Genomic DNA, 23,908 nt, shown 5'->3' with positions numbered 1-23,908 from the left:
GTGATGCATTTGGCCCAAATCCCCTCGCAGCAAGCAGAGTACAGAATCTCAGGGTGGTGGGGGGAAAAAACCGAGGGAGTGGAAGATTTCCAAGAAAGTCATTGCAATAGCTGCTTCGGAAAGGGAATTTTTTTTTTTCTTTGAAATCAAGTCTTGCCATGAGGCGGCAGTGCCGCAGGACGGCCGGCGGTGGCAGCCGGCTCCGGGCACGGGCACCCCGCTGCTCCTCCCGCAAGGCCAGCGCGGCTGGAGCGCCCCGAAGTTCCCCACGGAGGGGGTGGGGGGTGACCGTCCGCTGGCTGCCGCCTCCCTCATCAGCGTGTCAAAATCCCGCTTTTTCACCTTTTTTTTTTTTAATTTTTTTTTTCCTGGTATCCCTCCCTCCCCCCGCACCCCCATCCCCCGGCACCCCCATCCCCCGGCGCGGTGCGGGTGGGGCGGGGGGCGGGCGGCTGCAACCTGCCGGCGGGGCCGGGCCGGCCCCCGGCGGGCGGGCGGAGCGGGGCGGCGGCTGCCATTGGCCGCGGCGCGGAGCGACACCTGCTCGGCTCCCTCATGCGAGTGACACCGGGGCTCGGCGGGGATATTTGAGGCTCCCTCCGGCGCCGCCGCCGCCACTCCGCGCTCGCCGCCGCGCCGGGCACATGCGGTTCGCGGGGCCGCGGCGAGCAGCGCGCTGGGCCCGGGTGCGGCACCCCGCGGGGGAGGACGCGGCGGCGGCGGCGGGGGGAAGGCGCGACCATGTGCGCGGAGCTCGGCGGAAAGCTGCTGCTGCTGGCCCCGGCGCTGCTGCTGGCCCTGCTGCTGGCCAGCGCCCGGGCGGCCGCGGGCACTGAGGCCACGCACCCGCCGGAGGGGCCGCAGGACAGGACCCCGCAGCAGAAGGGGCGCCTGTCCCTGCAGAACACAGGTACGGCGGGGGGCGCCGGGCTGGCCTCTGCGTGTCCCCCTCCCCTCGCTGCTGCTGCTGCTTCGGCTGCTGCTGCTGCAGCCGCGTCGAGTTATGACAGGCGTTTTATTTCGCTGTCCGACTGTCAGGCGTAAATCATCGCAGGAAATCGGAGCTCGCTCCTAATTACCTTTAAAGCCCGGCTCTGCCAAGCACGTGTTGCCCGTGCCCGGCCGCGGCCCCGCGCCCGGCTCGCGGCGCGGCCGGAGCCCCGCGGAGATGCTGCGAGCCCGGCGAGGAGGAGAAAGTTTCTCGGCGCGGCGTTGGGAAGCGGGTGGAGGGCCGGGGAAAGCCGGGAGGGTCCGGGCATGACCGGGGCTCTGCCCCCTCCGGAGGGAGCCGGGCAATGATGCAACGGGCCGGGGGTTTCTCTCCTCCTCTCCCGCCCCCCGCGCTCCCTCCCCCGGGCATTATCTGCCTAGGAAGAGAGAGTTGGGGCGTGCACTTGGCTGGATCGCTTCCCAGCCGTGCAAAGAGAGAGCGCGGGATCCAGACGCTTCCCTTCCCCCCCTCCTTCATCCCGCCCCCCCTCCCTTTTCCCCCTTTTTTTTTTTTCTTTTTCCCTTTTTTTTTTTTTTTTTTAACACTCTCCGTGCTGCGAGACGTGTTTAAACACACACGAGCAGGAATGCACGAATGCCCATTAGGGACTGCCACATGTGAATCACGGCACTGTGCAGTTCTCAGCACGCTGGAGCCAGGACATGTGATCCGGCGAAGGGTTTGCATCCGGATGCCAACACAAGCACCGGAGCCGCGCTCCCGGCCCCGAGCGCGCCCGGCTCCGCGCTCCGCAGCGCTCCACAAGGGGCTCCAGTGCCCCTTCCTTCCCCCCCGCCTTTCCCTCTGTGCTCAGAAAACCCCTGCGTCCCACCCCTGGGCCGCCCCCAGATGCACTTCAGGGCAGGTAGAAGGGGAAAAAAATCAAAGGTGAGGGGAAAAAGCAAAAAATAAAAAGTGCGGCGGTGATGATTTGGGTTCGAGCGGGTGGCGGGGGGGCCGTGAGAACTCCGGCAGGCTCCGCGCTCCATCCGCGGCTCCTCGCTCTGCCTTGCAGCGGGTGGGAATTAGACCGAAAGTTGCTGTAAAGACTTGCAAATGGACCGCATGGCAGAGGGGGAGGCTGGGGATGGCTGAAACGCGCTGCGGTTCCAGGGGGATTAGGCTGGCTCCCAAGGGCGAACTTTAATTAAAGGTACCACAGGGCACAGAGTACGGGAATTCTTAGCATCCTCAGTTCTGGTCTAAAAGCTGCCCCTGTTTAACTTTATCCCCAGGCTTTTTGAGCAACCACCTTCCCTCTGGCAGTACTACTACATCCTTTTTTTTTTTTTTTTTTTTTTAAAGGACCAGAAGCTGTCATGTTAAGAATTAGATTTTTGGGTTGGTGGGGTTGGTTTGGTTTTTTGCGTGTTTTTTTGGGTTTTTTTTTTTGAAAGTGAGTATTAGACAGCATTTTTTGCAGTATTACATAACATCTGAAAGGGCAGAATAAACACATGTGTAACTGCTAGCTCCAGTACATCTATTTTATGTACTACACATAGAAATATAAATATTTTCTATTGATTTCTGCATGGCTGAGCACACAGTTGCATTTTTATACAACTCCTGGTGCAAAGGACTTTACCTATCAATGGGAGTTTGGCCATTAACTTCAGAGTCATCCTGACAGGCAAAACCCAGTGGTCTGTAAAAAACCTTGTGTTAAATGACCAGAAACTTGCTCAAAGTAGCAAAAATGAAAAACTTTGGCTGGCTGGGCCCTGGGCTTCTCATTTTGGTACTTAAATTTGCGGGGGGGGGCTTTGCACTAGCCAGAGAACAAAAATCACGCCTGTCCTTTGCTCCTGAGGAATTCAAGAGCATGAGACAGTTCTCAAGTGAAATAGTTTGACGTAAGCATAGTGGATTTGGCATTTCTTTCTTGGATATCACTTTCATAACATAATACACCCAAGTTTTGGCCTAATTCCTGCGAAAAGCGGGCACGATTAACCATTGTCACGCATTTTTCTCTCAAACTGATGTTGGTAGCAAAACAACTCTTGTCTCTCTACCCACCGCCAGTTCCTGTGAAGAGTTCTCCAGATTAACTCTAACCAATACTCGTTTTAGCTGAAATCCAGCACTGCCTGGTCAATGCTGGCGATGTGGGATGTGGAGTGTTTGAATGCTTTGAGAACAATTCCTGCGAGATCCGAGGCTTACACGAGATCTGCATGACGTTCCTGCACAACGCTGGAAAATTCGATGCCCAGGTAACACGGGGACATGTCCTACCTGCCTGCTTGCTTCTAACGCACACTTGGCATGTACTGCAGCTCCTTAACGCGTCTTTGCACCAATAAATTCCCAGAGCCGGTCTGCTTGCCGTGATTCACTAATTCCCTAGGAGTTTTTTGGTTGAAAGGTCCAGAATCAGGACCTCAGGACAGTAATAAAGCAGCAGCCTGTCCTAGGAGACAGGCTGGTTGTAGCTGCAGCTGCCTGGATCCCTTCCACCTCCTGTACCCAGGATAACTCCAGCAGAACCCTTCATGGAGCCAAACATGGGTTTAAGAAACCTGGGTGGCTTAAGCCTCTACACCATGTCAAAGCTGACTATGAGGTGCAACTTGGGCTTCCAGTTAAGTTAGAATTATCTCAGTATTTCCCAACAATTAAAGTTGGCCCTCAAGACTTGCACACAACCAGCCCAGGCAACCCCCTAAAGCTGCTGTACCCAAGCAAGCCTTGGGCTCGAGCACTGACGTTAAAATACGTTACTTCCATGGTATGTGGCATTAAGTTTGTCTCCTTCATTTTCTCCCCAGACCATTTATACATCATTGAGCCATCCTGTTATTATGTCCTGTAAACCTCCTCTCCCATTTCAGAGTGGAGGGAAGGGAGCATTCCGACAGGCCAGCGGCATTTGGCCTGAGCGGGCAGCTTCCAGAATAACTTGACTAAAAGCACCAGCTCCATGGCACTGCTCAAAGTGTGGCACAAAGCAGAGCTGTCCTCAGGATCCAGTCTGTCCCATGAGGGGTGCTGGGACCACCCAGCAGGGAGCACTTTTGGGGAGTGCTGGAGCTTTAGGTTCAAATGCACAAAGATTTACAAAGGGCCTGGCTACTCATTAAAATGGGAATTGCTGCTTTTGTGGGTATCTGAAAACCTTCAACTTAATTTCCAAGTGGCTTCCAGAAAGCACTCCTTTATTTTTGCACAATGTTTCTGTCAGTGGACAGAGCTGACCAAAGGAGCAGGGAAGGAAAGTTGGGAAGGCAGGGAATGGTGCCTGTGGAGGCTGAGAGCAGCCATTGATGCCAGATCCCCAGGTACTGCTCATCAAACACAGCCTGCCTCACATCCAGCCTGTCCCCAGTGCAGAGCAGGAGACTTAAACCCCTGCAGCTTTATTTAACATGAAGGTGACTTTAGCCTCTGCTATGACATGGCTTTTCACAGCTCCTCTCTGTACCATCCCCAGTTATTTCAAGCTGCATTAAATGACAAGACTAACACTGGCCATTTTCTGTTCTCTGCTCTGAAACCTGAGAATTGATGTCAGTTTGGGTTTATATAAGAATTCTCTTTTTCACCCCTATTTGCCTACTGTGCTGTGTTTGTTCCTAGAGGGAAGGGCAAGGGAGTGCCTTTGCTATGGGAAACAGAAAGGGGTGAAGCAGCTCTTGGATGAGCAACAAACATTTCTGACTTGAAAAATTTGGGGACAGCATCTGCTTGCAGGTCTGGGTGAATCTTATTTAGTGTCAGTGGAGCTGGGGCAGTGCACCCCTGGATAAAGGGGAGCAAGGCTTTGGTCTTCATGGAGCACCTGCATAAAGAATCTGAGGCTGATGAAGAGGGGGAGGCATTGCCTTCCATGGGCCTGTTCTCAGCAAGGCACAGGGAGTCTGAGCAGAGCTGTAGCTGCAGGGTCCCATAAAAGAGGAAAGGAAGGGGTAGGTTTGCTGCCCACCATCAACTGAGTGAAGGAGTCACAGTGGTTAAAGAGATGCTGCTAAAGGAGCTTTCCTCCGCCTTAATTTTTAGCTTCTTGGTGTGATTTTCTTAATCTCACCTAGAATTTCTTGCAACAGGCATGAAGACACTGTAGGATTATGATGATGATAATTAGTGCTGATTTGAGTCCCTCTCTGAGGAAGAAAATACTGATGTCTGGGGAATAGGGCAGGTGCATATAGATCATCCATACATGTTTGTAAACTAATTTAAAAATAATAAAAAAAAACCCTGCAGTTACTGAATGGTATCTGCTTGTGGTCCTGAGGAGCTCAGCATGGCAGGATGCCCTCTCCTCTGTGTGAACCTGTTGTTCTGTCCCCCTGAAAGCAAATTAATCCAGTAACTCCAGCACTGAATTACTTCAAGGTGCTTACTTTTGCTCTTTCCCTCGTTGGGCATTCAGCTGCTGGGGCAGAGCAAAGCTCAGAGGAGCAGTGAGGAAGCCCTGGGTGTTTCAGATGCACTGGGGCAGCAAAGCTGGGTAACTTGGCAGGGTCTTTAAGGGCAGAGAAACAGAGAAGAAGGGGAAAGCCATGCAGTGATATCCTTAGCTCTGTAATAACCCTTGACATTGTCCTGCAGAGAAGCAGCTGGCTGGGCATAAATCAGCTGCTGTGCTTAATGGACAAAAATACAGACCTACTCCATTTCTTTCCTTCTCAGGGAAAATCCTTCATTAAAGACGCTCTGAAGTGTAAGGCTCATGCCTTGAGGCATAAATTCAGCTGCATCAGCCGTAAGTGCCCTGCCATTAAAGAGATGGTGTTCCAGTTACAGCGGGAGTGCTACCTGAAGCATGACCTCTGCTCTGCTGCCAAGGAGAACGTCCAGGTCATTGTGGAGATGATTCACTTCAAAGACCTGCTGCAGCATGAGTAAGTGCCTCCGTGCTGGTGCAGTCAGAGCGTGGGAGCTCCTTCCAGGAGTGCCAGTGGGCTGTGCATCTGCCCAAGAGCTGTTTCACCTCCTTCTGGCCTTGAGCACCTCCTGTTTTCCCATGTGCAGCACCAAGGCAGAGCTCTCTTTGCAGGGCCCCTTGAGGTTTGTGTACCAGGGGAGAGATGTGGCTGTGCAGGGAGGTGAAATGAGTTGGAGCTGGATGTGCCGGTCCCCTTGGTGCTCTGGCAAATACAGCATGGGTGTCTGCCATTTCCAGAGGCATCTCACAATGCTTTTTTTGTTTTCTGGGCTCAAAGGCATCATTTTGACCTCAGTATCCTGTTAGAGGTGACAACTAGAGAAGGGGGAAGAAGGTTTATGCAAAGTTGTCAGCAAGATGATAATTTCTTCTTTAAATACATACTTTGAAATGTCTTGTAGTTAATTGTCCCTGAAAGAGCTGCAGTCCCCCAGGTAATCTCCCATTCATCTTATTCTTTATTTATCTCAGATGCTTTTTAATAAAACATGGGGTTGTACAAAATGAAGGCACAAGTCAGATTTTTGAGGACTTCATTCCTCTGACTGGGAGCACAGCTGTCCTCCGAGGAATGGCAGGCACAAATCCTACTTGCAATTGATCAAAGCTGCTGCATGACAGCAACAAACCAAGCACAAGCTGTTTGCACTGACTCTTTGTGCACAAATGCAAAAATCAGAGCCTGTTTTTCTTGCAGGTGAACATCTCACTCCTGAAACAAGGCTGAGCCACAGCCTGGCATCAGGCTTAACCTTAGAGCATCTTCCTACCACACCTCTGTGCCTTGATATTAGCACAGAAACTCAAATCCCAGCACTCATGAGAGACAAATTTTTTTGCAGAATCACTTCTTTGGGAATTTTAGCCTTGCATTTTATTTTCCTCACTACCCAAAAGAGCTGTGCTCTGCCTCCCTTAGTGCTGAAAACCACCCCCCACTAATATTTCAGCTGCAGTTGCAGAGAGATGTTTCAGTGCCAGTTTGCTCCCATAAATCCTGTGCTGTGGTTTGTTCCAGCTGCACATGGTGGCCTGAAAGCAAAGCCCTTTCCCTGGACATTCCTGAGGCTGGGATCAAAGGCATGGCTGGGGGCAGAGCTGCTGTGCCCAGGGCCGTGGGCAGCATCCTGCTGGCTGGGGGAGAAGGGCAGCAGGGCTCCATCCTGCCCAGCAGCACCTCTCTGGGCACTGTCTGGGCTGTGTCAGCAGCTATAAATTGGGTACTTGGCACCAATTAACCCCCCCATCATTTGGGGATGAGAAGAACCGTGCGAGCCAAAAGCCTGTCCGAGGAGGAGTGAGTTATCTTTGTTTTATGAACAGGCTCAAGCAGGAATGCTCAGAGGCAGCTGCTTATTTCTGGGGAGCTGAGCTGGGGGGTTGTTGGTTGGAGAAGAGAGGGTCATTCAGCTGAACACCTATAATTTGCATGATCTCATTTAGCGCTTCCTACACTCCAGCATCTCCCGGGGTGGGAGCTCGGCTCTCCTATGCGGGACTCCCCAAATAGAACCAGCCAGCCTCCTCCCCTCCCCTAAATTTAGAGGCCATCTCTGAAGCTCCTGAACTAAGGAACTTGTTCGAGATCAATAGGCAAGTGTGGCAGAGCTGGAAATAAAATCACGTCTGCTGACTCGCAGCCTTGTGCTCAGTTCAGGTACTCTGGTCAGGCCGGCTGAAATGCAGAAAGTAAAACAGGCAAGGAGAAATGGGCCAGTATTAATCCGCAGGGCTCTGGCAGGCTCTGAATACCTGAAATATTTGGCAGCTGAGCCACTTTTTAGTCATACCAGCGACCTTTTTTCTTACAAAGATTTCTGCAGAGGTTATGCCCAATTTCAAGAGCTCATTCCTTGGGAGGGACGGAGGGTTATGTCCTCTTGCTGGATCACTTTGTATGCAGCGTGCTCAGCTCTCTCTTATCTCCTGCTTTACATTTAAAACAAAACCCTGAGAGCAGAGGAGCAAGTGGCAGCTCTCAGGCTTGTTCTCTGTTTTGCCCTGGCTGCTCTCTCCCGATGAGTGTTCGGAACGCGGTCGGGCAGCGAAGCCTCCTCCTGAGTCAGCTGTGGGGGTCAGGCTGATTTGCTATGGTGGAAGTGGTGACAGGCCTTGGCAGATTGGTCCCTGCTGCATTCCAAGTAACTTTTGTTTTTTTTTTTTTTGAACAGTAGGAACAATCCAACCATGGGAAATATTTTGAGATAGGGGGAATAGGTGGCTCTCCAAGATTAGCGATTCAAAATGAGTTTAAGCGGTTGGTAAAGTTAGACACTGAGCATAATGTGCTGGTTTTTCCTCATCTCTTCTGTCTTAAGTTAATGAGAAGAGATTTAGACTTGTCCACAGGCAGCAGAGCTGGTGGATGGGGTGCCCAGGGGGTGCAGCCCCACCACCCACCCCACACAGCCACGGCTGCTGACCCTGGGCAGCTTCCCCGTTGTGCTGTGGCTGGTTCCTGCCATGGAAGATTTTTAAGCACGTCCTTCTGGGGCTGCAAGCAGCTGAGCAGTTGTGTCAATAGACAACATCAATATTGACCCACAAAACTTGTGACCACAAGTATTTTAAAATTGCTGCACTCGGTGACCTGTGGCTGAGAAGCCCAAGTGCCTGTGCTCGAGCTGCTGGTGCCTTGGGGATACTCAGGGGTGGGTGAGAAGCACAGAGGGGATTCAGGCAGGGCATGTTTTGAGGCCTTGTTTGGCTGGGAAAAGGTGGATACTGAAAGCTCTGTAAGGAAATGAAGAAATAAGACTTGGTGTGGGAAGAAAAAAGTGCCACCAAAGTGGATTCCATTTGTCTGAGCTCTGTTCAGGCAGACCCTGGGTCCAGATAGGATCTTGCCTGTGATGGAGATCAGCACCCAGTGCTCCAGAGATGATGAGGAAAGCCAAAGACTCTCTAGCTGAGTGAGAAAATGCCTCCCTCTTGCAGACTGGGGCTGGAGAATGCTCTGTAGCTGCCATTTTCCCAGAGGCAGAGCCTGCTTGGTGAAGCTGATGGCCCTGGGCAGGAGCAAGTGTCCTTTGCCTGCTGTCCTGAGTGACAAAGATGGGAGGGTATGGAAAGAGATGGAGGCAGAAAGTGTGAGACGGTTCTTCCACCTGCCAAGCAAGAGCTCATCTGTTCTCTGCTGAACATTCCAGTTCTCCCAGAGTATCTCCAGGGGGAGAGCAGGCAAGATCAATCCAGAGAGGCTTTGACAGGATGCCACCGTGCATTTCCTGCAGCAAAATGCCTGATTAGAATATGGGATTTTCCATAATTAACGTGGGCAGAATTGCTGCTGAGTCAGGGGGTGCCAGGCACTCACACCACTTGATTTGCTGTGCCCAGGGAGGGTGAGGCAGATTCTTCACCGATTCCCTGGGGTGGATTTTTAACTTTTCTCTCGCCGCTCCCCTTTCCCCGCAGGCCTTACGTTGACCTGGTGAACATCCTGCTGACCTGCGGCGAGGAGGTGAAAAAGGCAATAACCAGGAGCGTCCAGGCCCAGTGTGAGCAGAACTGGGGGAGCCTCTGCTCCATCCTGAGCTTCTGCACCTCGGCCGTGCACGGGGACGACAGGAAGGTGGGGGAAGGCAGCAGGGCCGCTGCAGGCCGCGGGGACATGGCGGCCCACGCTGACGCCGAGCACAGGGAGAGCCCACGAGCAGCCAAGGCAGAGAGAGGTACCAAGGGCCACTCCAACGCCCGGGTCAAAGCTGGGGGCCACGCTCCCAAAGGGGCCCACGGCATCCTGGACCGGGCAGACGAACTGTCCGACTTCTCCGACATCCGGAGGTGAAAAGAGGCACCAGCTCCCCCTTCCCCTCCCCGAAACCTCCTCCCTTGATTCCATCCTCCTGTCTATGGACATTCCAAAGCATTTCCCATTCAGAGGTCAAGCACAGGGCATTGCAAGATATCTATGGACCTCGGCATCAGTGTGTATATAGTAGCAAAGGGAGAGCAGTGGCAATGGGTTATCGATCCAGCAAACTCGGCGCTCGGGTGGCAAAATGTCTCCAGCTAAATTCTTTCCCCCTTTTTATTTTGGTGTTTTTTTTTATGAAACGGACATCATCTGAAATTTAGGATCTTGTTGGGTTGGGTTTGGTTTTGGGGTTTCTGTTGGTTTTTTTTTTTGGTGTTTTTTTGTTTTTTTATTTGGGTTTTTTTTTTCCCTTTGGTCTCCTTGGCAGGGGAGAAGGTTCCAAGTGGGCTCTGCCAGGCTGCATGTGGCTGCTTGTGGCTTAGCACCTCCAAAGGTTCAGGGCACAGCCTCACAGCAGATGGCTGAATTCCAGGGGGATTTGGTTTCTGCCTGTGGCTGGGAACGCCAGAGCTCAGGGCTCTCTGTGTGAAGCTCTCTAATGAAGGAGCTGCCCCGTCTCTGGCACAGGAACCGTGTGGTCTGGAGCTCCACCACTTTCTCTGAAGTAACTTCTGAGCCATTGTTCCCACCTGGGCGACGCTGCCTGGTTTTAAGTGCCCCCTGTTAGTTTTTAACAGCTGCATAACTTGACACTTGCTGATCACAGAACCATACCCAGTCACTTCAAAGGCAAGTAATCAGCTTCCAGACAAGGCAACGTGACTGTTAAGACTTGCACAGGGTGTGGAGGACCCCCAAAAGCATTCTCATGGACCTCTGAAAGCCCTGTGCATATTCTCTGCTTCCATCTGCCCCCTCAGTGATACAGGTCTTCCACCCTCACAGCCCAAGCCTGAAGGGGCAGGTGTGGGCTCAGACAGCAAAGGACCCTATAAATCCCCATATGTTTAGTTCTTATCAGGGCTGCATTGAAGGCCCATCAGAAGCCTGCCTCTCCTTAGCAGTGTGGTGTGGTTTGCTGGGATGTGGAGCCCCACTCTAACCTGCCTATAGCTTGGTTTATCCAAATGCCAAAGACAAGGAGAGGGGATTGACTTGGGTTTTGTAATTCTTGTGCAGGTAACGACAACCAATCTCCACAGAACGAGTTAGGAAAGGTGAAGAGTGTCAAGAGTTTATTGTCTTTAAGCAGTTTCAAGTGTGAATGAGGTGTTTGGCCATATCTCTCCTACCCCCTATGCAATTGTTATTCTCAGGTTGCAGCTCTGCAATCCTATATTCCCAGATATTGTACTGGAAGTGGAGGCTGCAGCACCCACAGGGACAGGAGGGTGAGCTCTCAGCTTCCTCTAGAGGAAAAAAGGGAGGTTTTCTTAGAAAGTGGGAATCACGCTGGGGATTGGAGCCTTCTCATTTGGAAAGTTTGGGAGGAAAGCTGTGGGGGCAGGAAGGCAGTTCAGCAGAGACAGAACGTACCCATGAACCAACGTACGTCTTGCTGCATGGTGGGAAGGAGCTGCATAAACAGGAGAGGAGGGTGTTGGAATTTGGCTACAATTTCCAACTCAGATTTCAGTTCCTGCTAAGTGAGCACGGCTCCTAATAGCTACATTCAGGGTTTAATGCAGGGATCCACCCGCAGAACTTGGAGGCACTGCTTTAAATAGCGACCACGTAGGAGGCAAGAGGGGACAGTTGAGTTGAAAAGGTGTCTCTGTGATCACCAGGTCTTTGCTTAGAGACCTGGCCTCGATCCTGCCCGACTTTAGCAAAGTTCTGTGATGAAATTTTCATTTGGTTTCAGTGGGAAGAGCTGGGCTCAGGCCAGGTGCTGTAGCAGCAAAGACCTCGGTGATGGTGCAGTGAGTGTGGCATCTGCCCCGTGGGGCTGGTGACAGCTCAGCCACCCCTGGGACACCCAGGCAGGCTGCCCCACAGAGCACCCTGGTGTGGGCCTGACTCTCTTGGCCACCTCCTCTGCTCCAAAATCCTGCTGGTGGTGCCCCAAGAAGGTTTCTGGCACGTGCCTCCGTGGGTTTCCTGCAAGTGTCCTCTCCCCCTTGGTGGCACAGCACCACCACGAAGAACAAGCTCAAACCAAAAAGACAATCCAAGCATTTTAGCACAAAAAATAATAATAAAAAAAAAAAAACAATAAAAAAAAAGCTAACACAAACCAGAAACAACAACTTGCTACCAATGTTCTTGCATTGAACTGAAATAAGATCCCTCTGTCATTAGAGGTCTTGATTCATCAATGGGAACCAAACAGAGATCTACATCTTTGAATGTCTCAGTCAACATATCACCTCAGCATGCATACAGTTTTATTTGTATTCATTGGTTCTGTGGGGAAAATTGTGTATTCCCCTTGTTTAGTCAATGAAAATTGGGGAGGGGGGGGACAAGCTGTGGGTGGGAGGGATTTTTGTATAAGGCATCATTTTTTTTTTCCTCTGTGTGTGAAGATTTTATGTGTTCATCTACTGATTCCACATATGCTATTATTGTAAATATTTAACATTTCTATTTATTATAGTGTCCCCATTTAAAAAAAAGAACACTGCTGGCTATGATAATTTAAACGTATGTCATGACCTGTGTTGTATATATTCATGCCACTAGTATGGTTTTTTTATGTTTAAAGCTGCGTAAATATAGTTTTATACAGTTCCATAATGTTATTGACAGCATAAATCATTTATTTATTGTTAAACCTTTCTTTCATATCTAACAGATAGGGTGTGTTTTACCTGAGATTATTTTATTGTGACATCTACATAGCCTTAATTCTTTATAAAAAAAAAAAAGGAGAAAAAAAAAAGTCCATTTAGATACTGTATGATGCTTTAATCAACATTCCTTATGAACTTGCTGTTCATGAAGGAGGTTTAGCTTAAAAGCCAAGGTATGAATGTTTCCTTTATGCTTTGCATCTGGAATGAGCCTTGTTCTGGAATGAAAATACTGCGAGAGAAGCAAAACGCCTACAGGAAAAAAGATAGCAGTAAACCCTGGAAAATGCTGTCCTAACTCACAGTGCTGAACTAAAAGGAGAAAAATAAAATGAAATAAATAAATAAAAGACAAACTGTCCTTAATTCCAAATCTCTGGGAGAAAAACATACTAGTTTTATCTCGTGTAGAGTTTGCAGCCAAATAAGCTTGTAAATAAAGAAAATGCATATGGCTTTAGACAAAGCTCTGTACCTTTCACACACTATTATTTTCCTTAAACACTAATAAATGTTTGGAATAAGTCTGTGGCTGGGTTTTGTGTGGCTGGAATTGCAGCTGCTGTGAGATAAGGGGTGGGAGAAGCGCTGTGAGGCTGAGCCAGCAGCCGCAGCCAAGCAGGGCTGGGGTGACCTGGCTGCTCGTGCCCCCGGCCAGGCAGTGCCACAGGGACATGGGGACAGAGCCAACCCCCCCTTTGGAGCAGGGCACAGGCTGTGTGCCATTCCCCAGGAGAGGGACACCTCTCTGCTGATAGCTGGGGCCCTGAGGCACGAAGGGGGATGCAGAACCAGCTCTGGGGTGAAAAGCAGGGAGCAGAAGCTCCTGCAGTTCTCCAGCTCAGACAAAGCCCCTCCACCAGGAGGTCTCCCCATGGATTGGGGTCACTGCAGCCACCCCATGGCTCTGGATCAGTAGGGTGAGGCTGGGGCAGGAGCAGGGGTGCACTCCTGGGGTTTCTCCTCACTGCCCTGGTGATCCCAGGTCCTCAAATCCCTTTGGAGCTGGCACACTGAGCTCAGCCAGGCTGGCTTCAGGCACAGCCCAGCATCCCTGGGTGCATCCCAGAGCAGCAGGGAGGGCATCTGTGGCTGACCACAGCACCTGCCTGTGGCCAAGGTGTTGGCAGCCCCCAAAGCCCAAACCCTGGATTCCAGCCAGACCCATTAGCAAATACAGCAGCAAACCTTGCTGCAAGCTGCAAGAGCTGATAAGATTCCTCCTGCACCTATGAGAGACTCAGTTCATGTCACACAGCCAGCCACCCCTTCAAGATTTCACCCTAAAACCAGAGGACATCTATTTTCACTCCCCACTGGCACTATTAATAACCTATCAGTAAGCACCAGCCAGTGGCTCTGTGCAGGGATATCACAGGAGCTGTAATTCTCTCTTAAATCACATTGAAATCTTAGATGCTTACTGGAGTTTCAGCAAAGGAGAAAAGCAAAACCCTAAGGTTTACAAAAAGCAAGCTGCAGAAACAGCCCTTTGTGTTGTCTCCAAAGTCATTTTCATACCGTGTCGGGGTGTAGGCAGCAAAGGGATGGGGAAATTATGAGAAAGCACCTCAGAACATAAAGCACGGGGGTTTTTTTAATTTTTTTTTAAGGCTGCTTGCATGAAAAAGCACATTTTTAACACTCCTTCTGTGGGGTTTAAAAATAACTAATCCAGTTGAAGCCTTTGGATGAGATGGGCTTCACAAGCCTAAATGAGATTTGCAGCAATGTAGGACCTGTAGCGTTTCTTTGCCTGTAGGTGCAGCAGCTCTTTATAATCCTGTCATGGACTGTCAAACACCAACGGGAGAGTGCACCCTGCCAGCAGAGCTGTCACAGAGTTTGCTGGGATGTGAGCTCAGACCAGCCTGCAGCCAAGGAATAGCTGGTGTGGACCCTTCGCTGACATTCACCATCCCAGTGCATTTTTATTGCAGGAGCTGCTCCTCACCATGGCTGTGATGCAGCTGAGGTAGCTGCATTCTGCCTCCTCCCCACAATTTCGACCAAAAAAAGTTATTTTTCACCTCCTGACATGAAAAATGGTGAGCCTGCGTCCTGCTCCCCAAAGTGGCAAACGTTAGTGATGGAGAAACGACCCCCAGCTCCCCTCAGGTCTCACAAAATAGCACAGTCAGTAACAAGAGTGCTGACATTAAAAAGTGCAGAAGCACAGGGAGAAAAAGAAACACTAAAACAGACTGCAGAGCAAGGATTCTGCATTGCACAACCCACTAAAATATGTTTAATACCAGCTACAAGTCTGCTTCGAGGCTGGAGTGATCTTAGTTCAATTTGTTCCGAGTCCCTTTACAAGTGAGGTGAGGAAAACCAAATCCAGAAAATTCAAGCTGCAAGTGCACATCCGCAGCCAGCTGAACAAACCCCCCCCTCCCAGTATCCAAACTTGTGATCCATTTGGACTTATCCTCTTTACGGGCTCCCCTGTCTTGCCTCCCAAAAGAACAAAATTAATTCCAGATATTGGCTTGCTCAGGCATACCAAAACATTTACAAATGTATATGGCAATTTCCATATGTCAGCCCACACGGTGAGCTGAGTCAGAGCCGCTGCCAGCGCTCCCGCCTGCTCTGCCCAGGTTCCCAGGTGCTGCCCTTCCCTCCCTGCTCTGCCTGGAGATGCCAGGAGAGCCCAGGCGGCTCCAGAGCAGCCCCGTGCTGCGTCACGCCTGAGGAATCCGTCCCAGCCATCTGCCCAGGTGAGGGAACAGTTAAAAGCTTGCTGGGAAGCCTCTCAGCAGAGCATTTTTTAAAGCTATTTCCTGACATCTCACCAGAAACACAAATCCCACTCAGTTTTCACTGCTGGTTCTGTTCGTGTTTCCATGCTCCCCTCGGAGACTCTCGCAGGAAAGGCTTCTCTCACACCTGCTCCAGGCACAAATTCTCCTGCCTGTTCCCCCAGGGATGAGTTCAGCTCATCTCCAGCCTCGAGCAAAGCCTGGGCCAGGGTGGGCAGCTGCCCTGTGAGCAGCCAGGGGGGGGATTTTGGAGAGGGGATGCCAGGGGCTGCAGGAGTTCCTCTGGTGCCTTTCCCAGGTCCTTCCTGCAGCACCAGCACCAGCAGGTCCTGGCACGGGGCTGGGGCTAAGCAGAACTTTGTAATTCATGAAATCCTCACCTTTTTCATTCCTGTGCATTTTCTATAGGGGAAGAATCTCCCAGCCAGTTTGAAATGAAAACCTGGTGTCTTTCTTGATTGGGAATGTGAAATGGGAATATCTTTCTTAATTGGGGACTCGAGGGTTAGAGACACATCAAATTATGGGAAGCTGCAGGGGCTGAGAATTCCTATCTCCAAGAATACTGCCTGTTACAGCCTTAACCTTTCCTGCAAATACCATCCTCCCCTATAAAAACGTGGCTTGGAGTTGATTTAGAAATTCTTTTCAAGTAAGAAGCCTTTCTTTGGAGAGTCTGCTGCGAGGTTCTCCGTGTAGATGGAGGCTGTTTTAAGGAATTCTGCTGGAAGGAAGAGCCCCAGGGGCAGTGCTGGATAGGCTGCCGTGCATCTCAGTGGCTCTGGCGACACCACAGCCACCAGCCCTGAGCAAGAGGAGCCTCAGCAGGGCTGAACCCAGGGCTGGCTTGGCTGACACAGTGCAGGAGCAGAGTGTCTCCATGGCACAGGCAGCACCAGCTTCCCTCCCCAGTGCCACTGGAAACAGCAGCTCATGGAAAAGCTAAAACCAGGCTGCATTGTAACCCAGCACAGCATCAGCCCTCTGCTAGCTGAGCCATTATGGCACGAAATCCCTGCTAGAAACCCCGCTTCCATCTCTCAGATTTTCTGCAGTTTGTAGCTGCTTTTCTATATCCCACTGTCACACCGGGCTACATTTGTCACCCATGAATAATCCCACTTACATTGCAGAGTCTCTTCCTACCCTGGAGAAAAATGCAGTGGGAGGTGTGGGGAAGCTCAGTGAAAGCTGACAGCCAGGAGAGACTGGGAAAGGCCTACAGAGCTCCTTATTTAGATGTCCTATTTTAAGATAAAATGAAGAGGAACTATGCACATTCAGCATTTTGCTAAACTGACATGAAACCAAGTCACTACAAAATCAGTTTGCAGAGGGATGCAGTGCACATGCTTGAAGCCTTCTGTAAAATATTATTATTATTTATGATTGCAGCAGCTCCTGGCTGTCAGCAAGCCCCAACCTTGGGGCTACTGATCCGTGTATCACAGGAGAGAGCCCTGGCCAAAAAAAGGAGAAGGAAACATTGCCCTTTGCCTCCCCATGCAGAAAATGAAACAGTGCCTTCCTGGGCACTCAGCATTAACTGCCTGCACAAGATGCTTTGCAACAGCAATGACAGGAATTACGTGGTTTTCTCCCACCTACACTTGCTGACCCAAAAGCTGCCACTAACTGGTGATGAGTCTGCAGAAGCTCATTAAAAGCGTTTCAGCCTGCACAGAAAGAGGGATTCAAAGCAGCCAGGATGGCTTGGAGGGGCCAGAGGATGCCCAGGGAGGCTGGAAATGCTCTGCAGCAAGAAAGGGCTCCTGAGAGTGCCAGCAGGCCCTGGCAGCAGGGCTGACTCTGCAGATTCCTGGGAAAGGAGATGTGGCTCTGTGTGTGTGGCACACGGGCTGGAGAGAGCTGGCCACAGCCAACAGCCCAGGGCTGGGCAGCGAGTCTGGGTAACAATTAAAGGATCTTGGGTTCATCAGAACCTCTGAAACAACCCACTGATAATAACAGCAGGACATTAGGATTAGGCTTTTTCCAAATCACCGAAGCTTCCCTGACTCCACAGGCTTATCAGGGACAGTCTTGTCAAAGCCAGAAAAGAGATGAGGCTGAAAATAATCTGTCCTCAAACTTCCCACGTTCAGCAATGCCTGATCTGAGGCACGGGGTTTTCATGCAGCACTCCCTAAGCACAGACCATTTGCAAACCATGGAAAAGCAGGAAATCCATCCTGCCTCTCCACATAATCCAGAACTGTACAACTCTTTAAGTATGACAAAGATAACTCTTGAATACTGCTCTTAAATATCTGCAATAAAGTTTACTAAGGTTTATGACATTATATATCCTATTGCTTGAATTCTGGCCATCCTACACTTCCCTTTTGCTGGTCACATATCACAGCTTTAGCACAGCCTGGAAAAAAAGGTCAGGCCCTCTCTTTAAAGGAGAAAAGACAGCTGTACCTCCCCAAGGAAAAGCTGTACCTACCCAAGGAAAAGAGACCATTTTGGAGGGGGAATATAGTAATTATTCTGAGCAATAGCACAGAAATCAAAAACCTGAAGGGGTGGAGTGAGAAGGGAGCAGAGACAGTAGTGAGAACATGGGATGATGCCAGTTTAGCACATAAACTCATTTAGGAGCTTGCTTGGAACAAGCTGTTCTTAGGGCACTGCCAGACTGACCAGACAAGAACAGATTTCAGCCCAATTGACCAACAAGCTGGTCAAACCCTCTCTCGTGCCACTGCCAGACAACCTTGTAAACACTGAGGGTCAGATAAACATCCAAATGTTGCAATTTATTGGATTCACATTCCTCTGGCGATTCACCTATGTTTTCTTCTGTCGGGACAAAGGGTTGTGGGCAGCTCACAGGAGGATCATGTTCTCTACCAGCACGAGGCACAGGCAGGGCAGAGAGGGCAGAGGATGAAATGGGAAGTCTGGATTTTATAGGAAAAATAAAATCTCCAGTGCAACAGCCATCCTTATCTTTGAATTAAGAATGCAAGTATTGTTCTATCTTAGCAATTCTCTACGGCACAAGAAAATGAGTGAACTGAAAACCCTTTCAGGGGTCACAAAAGCAGGTGCTGCCACCGAGGGCTCACTTTGGAGTCCCATCAGCAGGGAAAGGAGGGCTTTTGCAGGGTGATGGCACAGCGTGTGCCCACGACGCAGCAGCAGCACGGCGCTGACGCACGGGCACTGCAGGGACACACATGAAAGGCAGGGTCAGCCCAGTCCAGGAGATGTCCCAGCCCCACACGAGGCCCTGGCTGCCCACAGGTGCAGCTGCAGCCGTAGTAAGGCTTGCACAACCCCTGCTCCAATACGCTGCAGGGCACGCACCCCCGCGCTCACAGTTCACTCCTCCGGCAGGAAAACAGCAGGGCCGGAGCCAGGGACCCTCCTGTGGCACTGGCAAGGCCACTCTGGTGTCACAGGAGGGCTGGGGCCTCCAGTCTGCCACTGGGATAAACCAAAAGTTATTCTGATTGCAATCTTACAGCCCACGAAACAGCAGCACAAAGTTGGCTCTGGTTTCTCTTTATCACACAGGTGAAATTGCCACCAAAACACAGGAAGGACAACCCCACTATTTACAGGCTTTAGAAATAATTGCTAAAGCCCATCCAGGGTGGGGAAAAAAAACCTGTGGGAGTATTTGCCAATATCTCCATATCCCTAGAGAACAGGGATCCATTCCCTGCAGGAGCAGGGTGGGACTGGATCAGCCCCACAGGAAAAATCCCCTGTGCCTCGTGCCCTTCAACAGCTCCCAAAGACAGGGCAAGGATTCAGCAGAGAGGCCCTGGAGCACTGCTGTGCTATTTTATTTCTGGCTTTGAACTGCCAGGGCTCCTGGCTGTGGTGTCACTCACACCAGGTGGATTTTCCTGGGGTCTCTGCTCCAGCCAGCAGCGCTGGGAAGCTCCGGTGCCTGCTTTCCATCTGACAGCAGCACAGCTGAACCACAGGGATGCAGAACTAATCCTGGGGAGAGGGGAGCCAGAAAGGGATTCCAGCAATGCAAAAACCGGAGGGAAATGCTGGAGCCTGTGATCAGTATCTGTGACCCTTCATTTTCCGAGAAGTAGCAATGATAAGGCAGCTCTGCCCAGGTGAAAGATATCAGCAGGGCTAATTGTGGCTGGGCAGGCTGGTTCTCATGGCAGTGCTGTTATCTCCCTGGATTCCAGCTCCCAGCAGCTGCTGTCACTGCTCAGAATATCCAGCAGCACAGACAGAGAGAGGAAGAGAAGGGGGTAGAAAGGAGAGAGGAGAAAATGAGGAGAAAGGGAGAGGCAAGGAACAAGTGGAAAGTGTAAGAACAGACAAGACAGAAAGGGGAGGAACAGAGAAGATGTGGAAAGATGAGGAGGCAAATGGGGACTCTGAGCTGCTCCACAATTCCCTCTCACAGGGGTTTCAAGGGAGCGGAGCTGACAAATTGCTCACTGTGGGTGTATTTCAAGAGGCAAACTCAGCTCGACCCTTCCCTGAGGACACCCATCCTCTGCAAGGAGACCGTGTGGAAGGCACAGGGAGTGAAGAAATCACTCCGGAGACATTACTAATGAGCTGCTAATGAGGCTCAGCCTGTGCACACAGGGGAGGCTGCTCTGGTCCCCAAAAAACACTCCAAGAGCCAAAGGATGTGCCTGTCCAGTGGGAAGGCAAAGCCAAAGGATGTGCCTGTCCAGCAGGAAGGCAAAGCCAGCACACACAACTTTGTGTCCACTGGCACCACACCCTGCTATTCCTGCACCCATTCTCTGTTCCCTCATCCCACCCAGCTCCCAGATTTTGGGCAGCCCAGCTGCAAGCAGGAAGGAGCTGTGGGTACTGGTGCCCAGCACAGCCCGGCAGGGAACGTGCTGTGCCCGTGCTCGGCCAGCTGGACCTGTCAGACCTGCTGCAGGTGGCCCTGATGATTATTACCCATTATTACCCTCCTCAGACCAGGTAAATACATGGTACAAGAGTCCCTGGGCCGAGGAGGCGACGCCGGGGAGAGCCACAGCAAAGGATGAAAGGAGCAAAGGTGAGAAGTGACTGGCCCAAAGCCACGTAGCACAGCAGCAGCGCCTGGCAGGGCACGGGAAGGGTTTGTTGCCAAAATACAGGTGTCAGGAGCCAGCTGATATGGGTTGTGTTTTCCAAGACATCCACCTGGGGCTCCAGGTCTGGCCCAGGGTGCTGGTGGCTTCCTGCAGGCCAAGCAGGACTCCTGAATTGGCAAAATTAACCCGGAGCAGTGCTTGGTGTCCCGGCTCTGCCCATGCCAGGCTGCAGCTCTGGGCACTGGGAAAACATCCCCAGCAGAATCCTTAAGCTCAAAAGAGTCCGAACTCCTCACAACAACTCTCAGAGCTCCGGGAATAAATGTCAGGAGGGTGAGAGCAGAAAATAAGAAATCCTCCCCAGTCAAGATCAATGTCAACAAAAGCAGTGCCAGGCGGAAAATACCTGCTGGGTCATGCACGGGCAGCCAGTGGGGCTCCTGGTGGAGATGTACATTAAATTATTACAGTTTAGGTTTTTTTTCATTTTGCCTTCTTGAATTTAAAATGACATCAGAAATAGAATCAAAATTATACCATCATGTCTCGAAATCCTTTGCACTACAGGGAAAAATTGCACGAATTATACATGATGAGAACATTTTAAAGGAAAGTCAAACTGCTGAGATGGTGGAAGCCACACACCATGACCTGAACGTGGCAAAAAACTCAACAAATTTTGAGGAAAATAACTTTTACTGCAAATACAGAAAAATTATCAGATTTGTTCAATCTGTTTGAGTGGGATACTTTATCATTCAGGTGTTAATTAATGAATTGAAAAGCAGGAAAGTTTATTTTCCATTTCAAGCCATCAGAAAGTCCAAAATATATTCTACTACTAAAACTGTGAAGACCCTGACAAGCAAAAATACTTCATTTCACTCCCTACTTAAAAATTCCCTCAACAAATCAGCTTTACACGCAGAACAGGCCTTTATACTCTTTATTTTTCATCTCTAATTGACACATTAGACAGTTTAATTTAGATACTAATTCCTTCTCATTTCTTTTCTGATTTTCCATTTCAATACTGATAAATTTCATAAACCATGAAAGAAAACAAAAACAAAAAAGGGAAACAAATTTTCTAAAAATATGCATGGCATAATTTTCTTATGGAATCAATAATCCTACTGAAAATCTGAATAAATGCCTGATAAGTGGGACAAAGTAAATATATACAGGTATGGCAAATCCAGAACAAATTTTATGCAGGTGTTTAGGGTTCTGAGTGACATTCACTGGTCAACCACAACAGCCCAGTTTAGGATCCCTACAGGATTTTGGTGAGGGTCACCACTCCTGGAGCAAAACCTGCCCCGTGGTACCCACACCTCCATCTCAGGAGGAGTTTGGTACGTACATTGGCAAAGGTCAGTTTGTCCCCCAACAAAAAAATAAAAAAAAAAAAAAAAAAACCCAGAAACCAAAAAGAAAGAGGAAAAAAATTAAAAAAAACCCCAAAAACAAAATAAATAGGAAAATTAATAAATAAATAAACCAAGAACCAAGTTTTCAGACTGGAGAGCTGCAAGTGCAGCCTGTCCTGTGCCCAAGGTGGTGAAAACGGGGCAGTAATATCCTAAATTCCTGCCATGAGATTCCCCAGAGCCCACCAGCCAGGAAATCTGACTGCAAATCGTGAACCAGGATCCCTGCAAGGAAATCCTGGGACAGGACTGGGATTCAAGACTCGAAAATCTTGATTTAAATCACGATAGCATCAGTGCATCCCCTGGCTGTGGAGCAGCCCCACGCCCAAACCTCCCCTCCTGTGCAGGGTGAGGAGAAGCAGCAAAGGAGGGTGAGGGTTTCCCCCATCCTGCCCCGACACCCCCACATCTGTGGGGCACAGGAGGTGTGGGAGCATCCCCAGGGATCCCGTTTTCCCTGGAAGGGAGGGCAGGAGCACCCCCAGCTCTGCCGGGCTCCCCCAGGGCTGCCAGCAGCTCCTGCAGCTTTGGGAGGGGAGGAAGAGGAGGAGGAAGAGGAAGAGGAGGAGGAGGCCGTGGCCCCCAGCAGCCGTGCCCACCCACGCTCCTCTCCAGAGCCACAATTCCCGATTCTGCAGCACCATCTTCAGCAAGAGGGAGGAAAACCCCTTGTGCAGGAGCTGCGGTTCCAGGCAGCAGCAAAACCCCAATGGGTGGGAGCTCTGGGGCAGGCTGGGATTTCTGCCAGCCCAGAAAAACACCAGCACATCCAAACTTGGGAACGGTTTGTGGGATTTGGTGGTTTATTGTTACACTGCACTCACAGCCCCTTTTCTGACTACAGAAATGCAGCTTTGGGCTGCTGTGCGCCCAGCTAAAATCAAATTATCTCCCAAATTCTCTTCCTGGGTTTGCTCCCAGCAGCCTGCCCTGAACAGCCACATCCACGACAGGAAGGAAATGTGAAATAAATGTGATTTGCTCAGAGTCTAAAAAGTCAAATATGGCCCCACAACCTCTAACACATTGTCCCCAGCCCCAGAATTCTCTCCTATGTGGATTTAGGGCATCAGGAAAGACAAAAAAAAATCCTTTCACACTCTCCTGCCTTCCAACTGTGATGGGGACAGGACACAGAGCAGCTGGAGGTTTTTGATTTGTTTAAATTGACACTCCTATTTAGGTCTCCTCATTTCTGGAGAGGACCTCACTTTTCTCCTCTCAATATTCAGTTTCTCATACAACTCTGAGGGTAACAGCACAGGAGGTGTAGGGACTTGAAATAAAAATAATATTAATTTAGAACCTCCAAAAAATGGATGCTGGGCTCTGAAACAGTGGAAAGTTGATATTAACTATAAGTAAACTCTGAGATATTATTTCAAGAGCTATTTTAGTAAAAGAAAATAAAATTTAGATAAGGCTATTTTCAGGAAAGTTACACTCAGACCACTTCTGTCAGTAGTTCTGAAGTTAGTTGCATTTTTTAGGAGAAATATAATCCAAATAGACCAAATTTACCTGTCACTAATACATGAGATATTTTAAATTCTCCATTAAAAGAAAAGCAGAGCAGTGGGCTGCAGGGAGGGGGAGCAAAGCTCATTCTTTTACACACTCAGGACAATCTGACCCTTGGTGTCAGGCAAGACATAAAAACTCATTTCCACAGAAGGAAAAGCAGAGGAGGGTGAGAACAGCCCCGTGTCAGGTGCTGACTCTCAAAGGTGAAGCTTTGACTCCTTTTGGCAGCACCAACCCTTCCCACCCAGCCACAGCTCGATCTGTGAGCAGCGCAGGCACAGGAGCACAAATTCTCTGAATTCGGAGACACAGATTCCAGTCGGGATGACCAAAATTAGGGATATTTTGTCAAATTATCGGTGTGGCAGTTTGTTCCTCGTCTTTTTTAATTCATAAATTCTGTTGTCCTGTGAGGTGCAGAGCTGCAGCTCCCCCAGCCCTCATCCCTCCCTCCCTGCAGTTCCTTTCTGCTTTCACTTGAAGGCAACCTTGCGCTGCTCATGGGCACAGAAAGGGGCTGGGAAGCACTGCAGAGTGGAGGAAATGCATTTACAGAAAATTCCCAAAGCCTGGGCAGAAGGCTCACATAATACAAATCTCCATGCAAAACCTGAGGTAAGAAATGCTGGCTTAGAAATGCCGTGGAATGGACGGACATTGTTGAGAAACTGAACCAGAAACAAGTTTAAAGGATGGCCTTGAAAAAAAGA

General features: G+C 50.1%; 1 protein-coding gene across 2 annotated transcripts; it reads left to right on the top strand.

The window, feature by feature from the left end:
* The first annotated feature begins 741 nt into the window (after nt 1–741).
* STC2 (stanniocalcin 2) lies at nt 742–9,940 on the top strand. Of its 2 annotated transcripts, none has more exons than XM_054288069.1 (4): nt 742–910; nt 3,068–3,210; nt 5,630–5,841; nt 9,303–9,940. In XM_054288069.1, the coding sequence occupies exons 1-4, from the start codon at nt 742–744 to the stop codon at nt 9,673–9,675; spliced, it is 897 nt and encodes a 298-aa protein (XP_054144044.1). In that variant the 3' UTR covers nt 9,676–9,940. The 2 variants fall into 2 exon arrangements, with proteins under 2 accessions (XP_054144044.1, XP_054144045.1); XM_054288070.1 differs by lacking the exon at nt 742–910 and adding an exon at nt 1,747–1,856.
* The last annotated feature ends 13,968 nt before the right edge of the window (nt 9,941–23,908 follow it).

This window comes from Melozone crissalis, unplaced genomic scaffold (genome assembly GCF_028551555.1).
Source record: "Melozone crissalis strain CALT ecotype California unplaced genomic scaffold, PUWL_Pcris_2 ptg000061l_1, whole genome shotgun sequence".
Classification (NCBI taxonomy): domain Eukaryota; kingdom Metazoa; phylum Chordata; class Aves; order Passeriformes; family Passerellidae; genus Melozone; species Melozone crissalis.
Note: the sequence above shows the minus strand (reverse complement) of the source record. Positions and strands in the feature narration are given on the sequence as shown.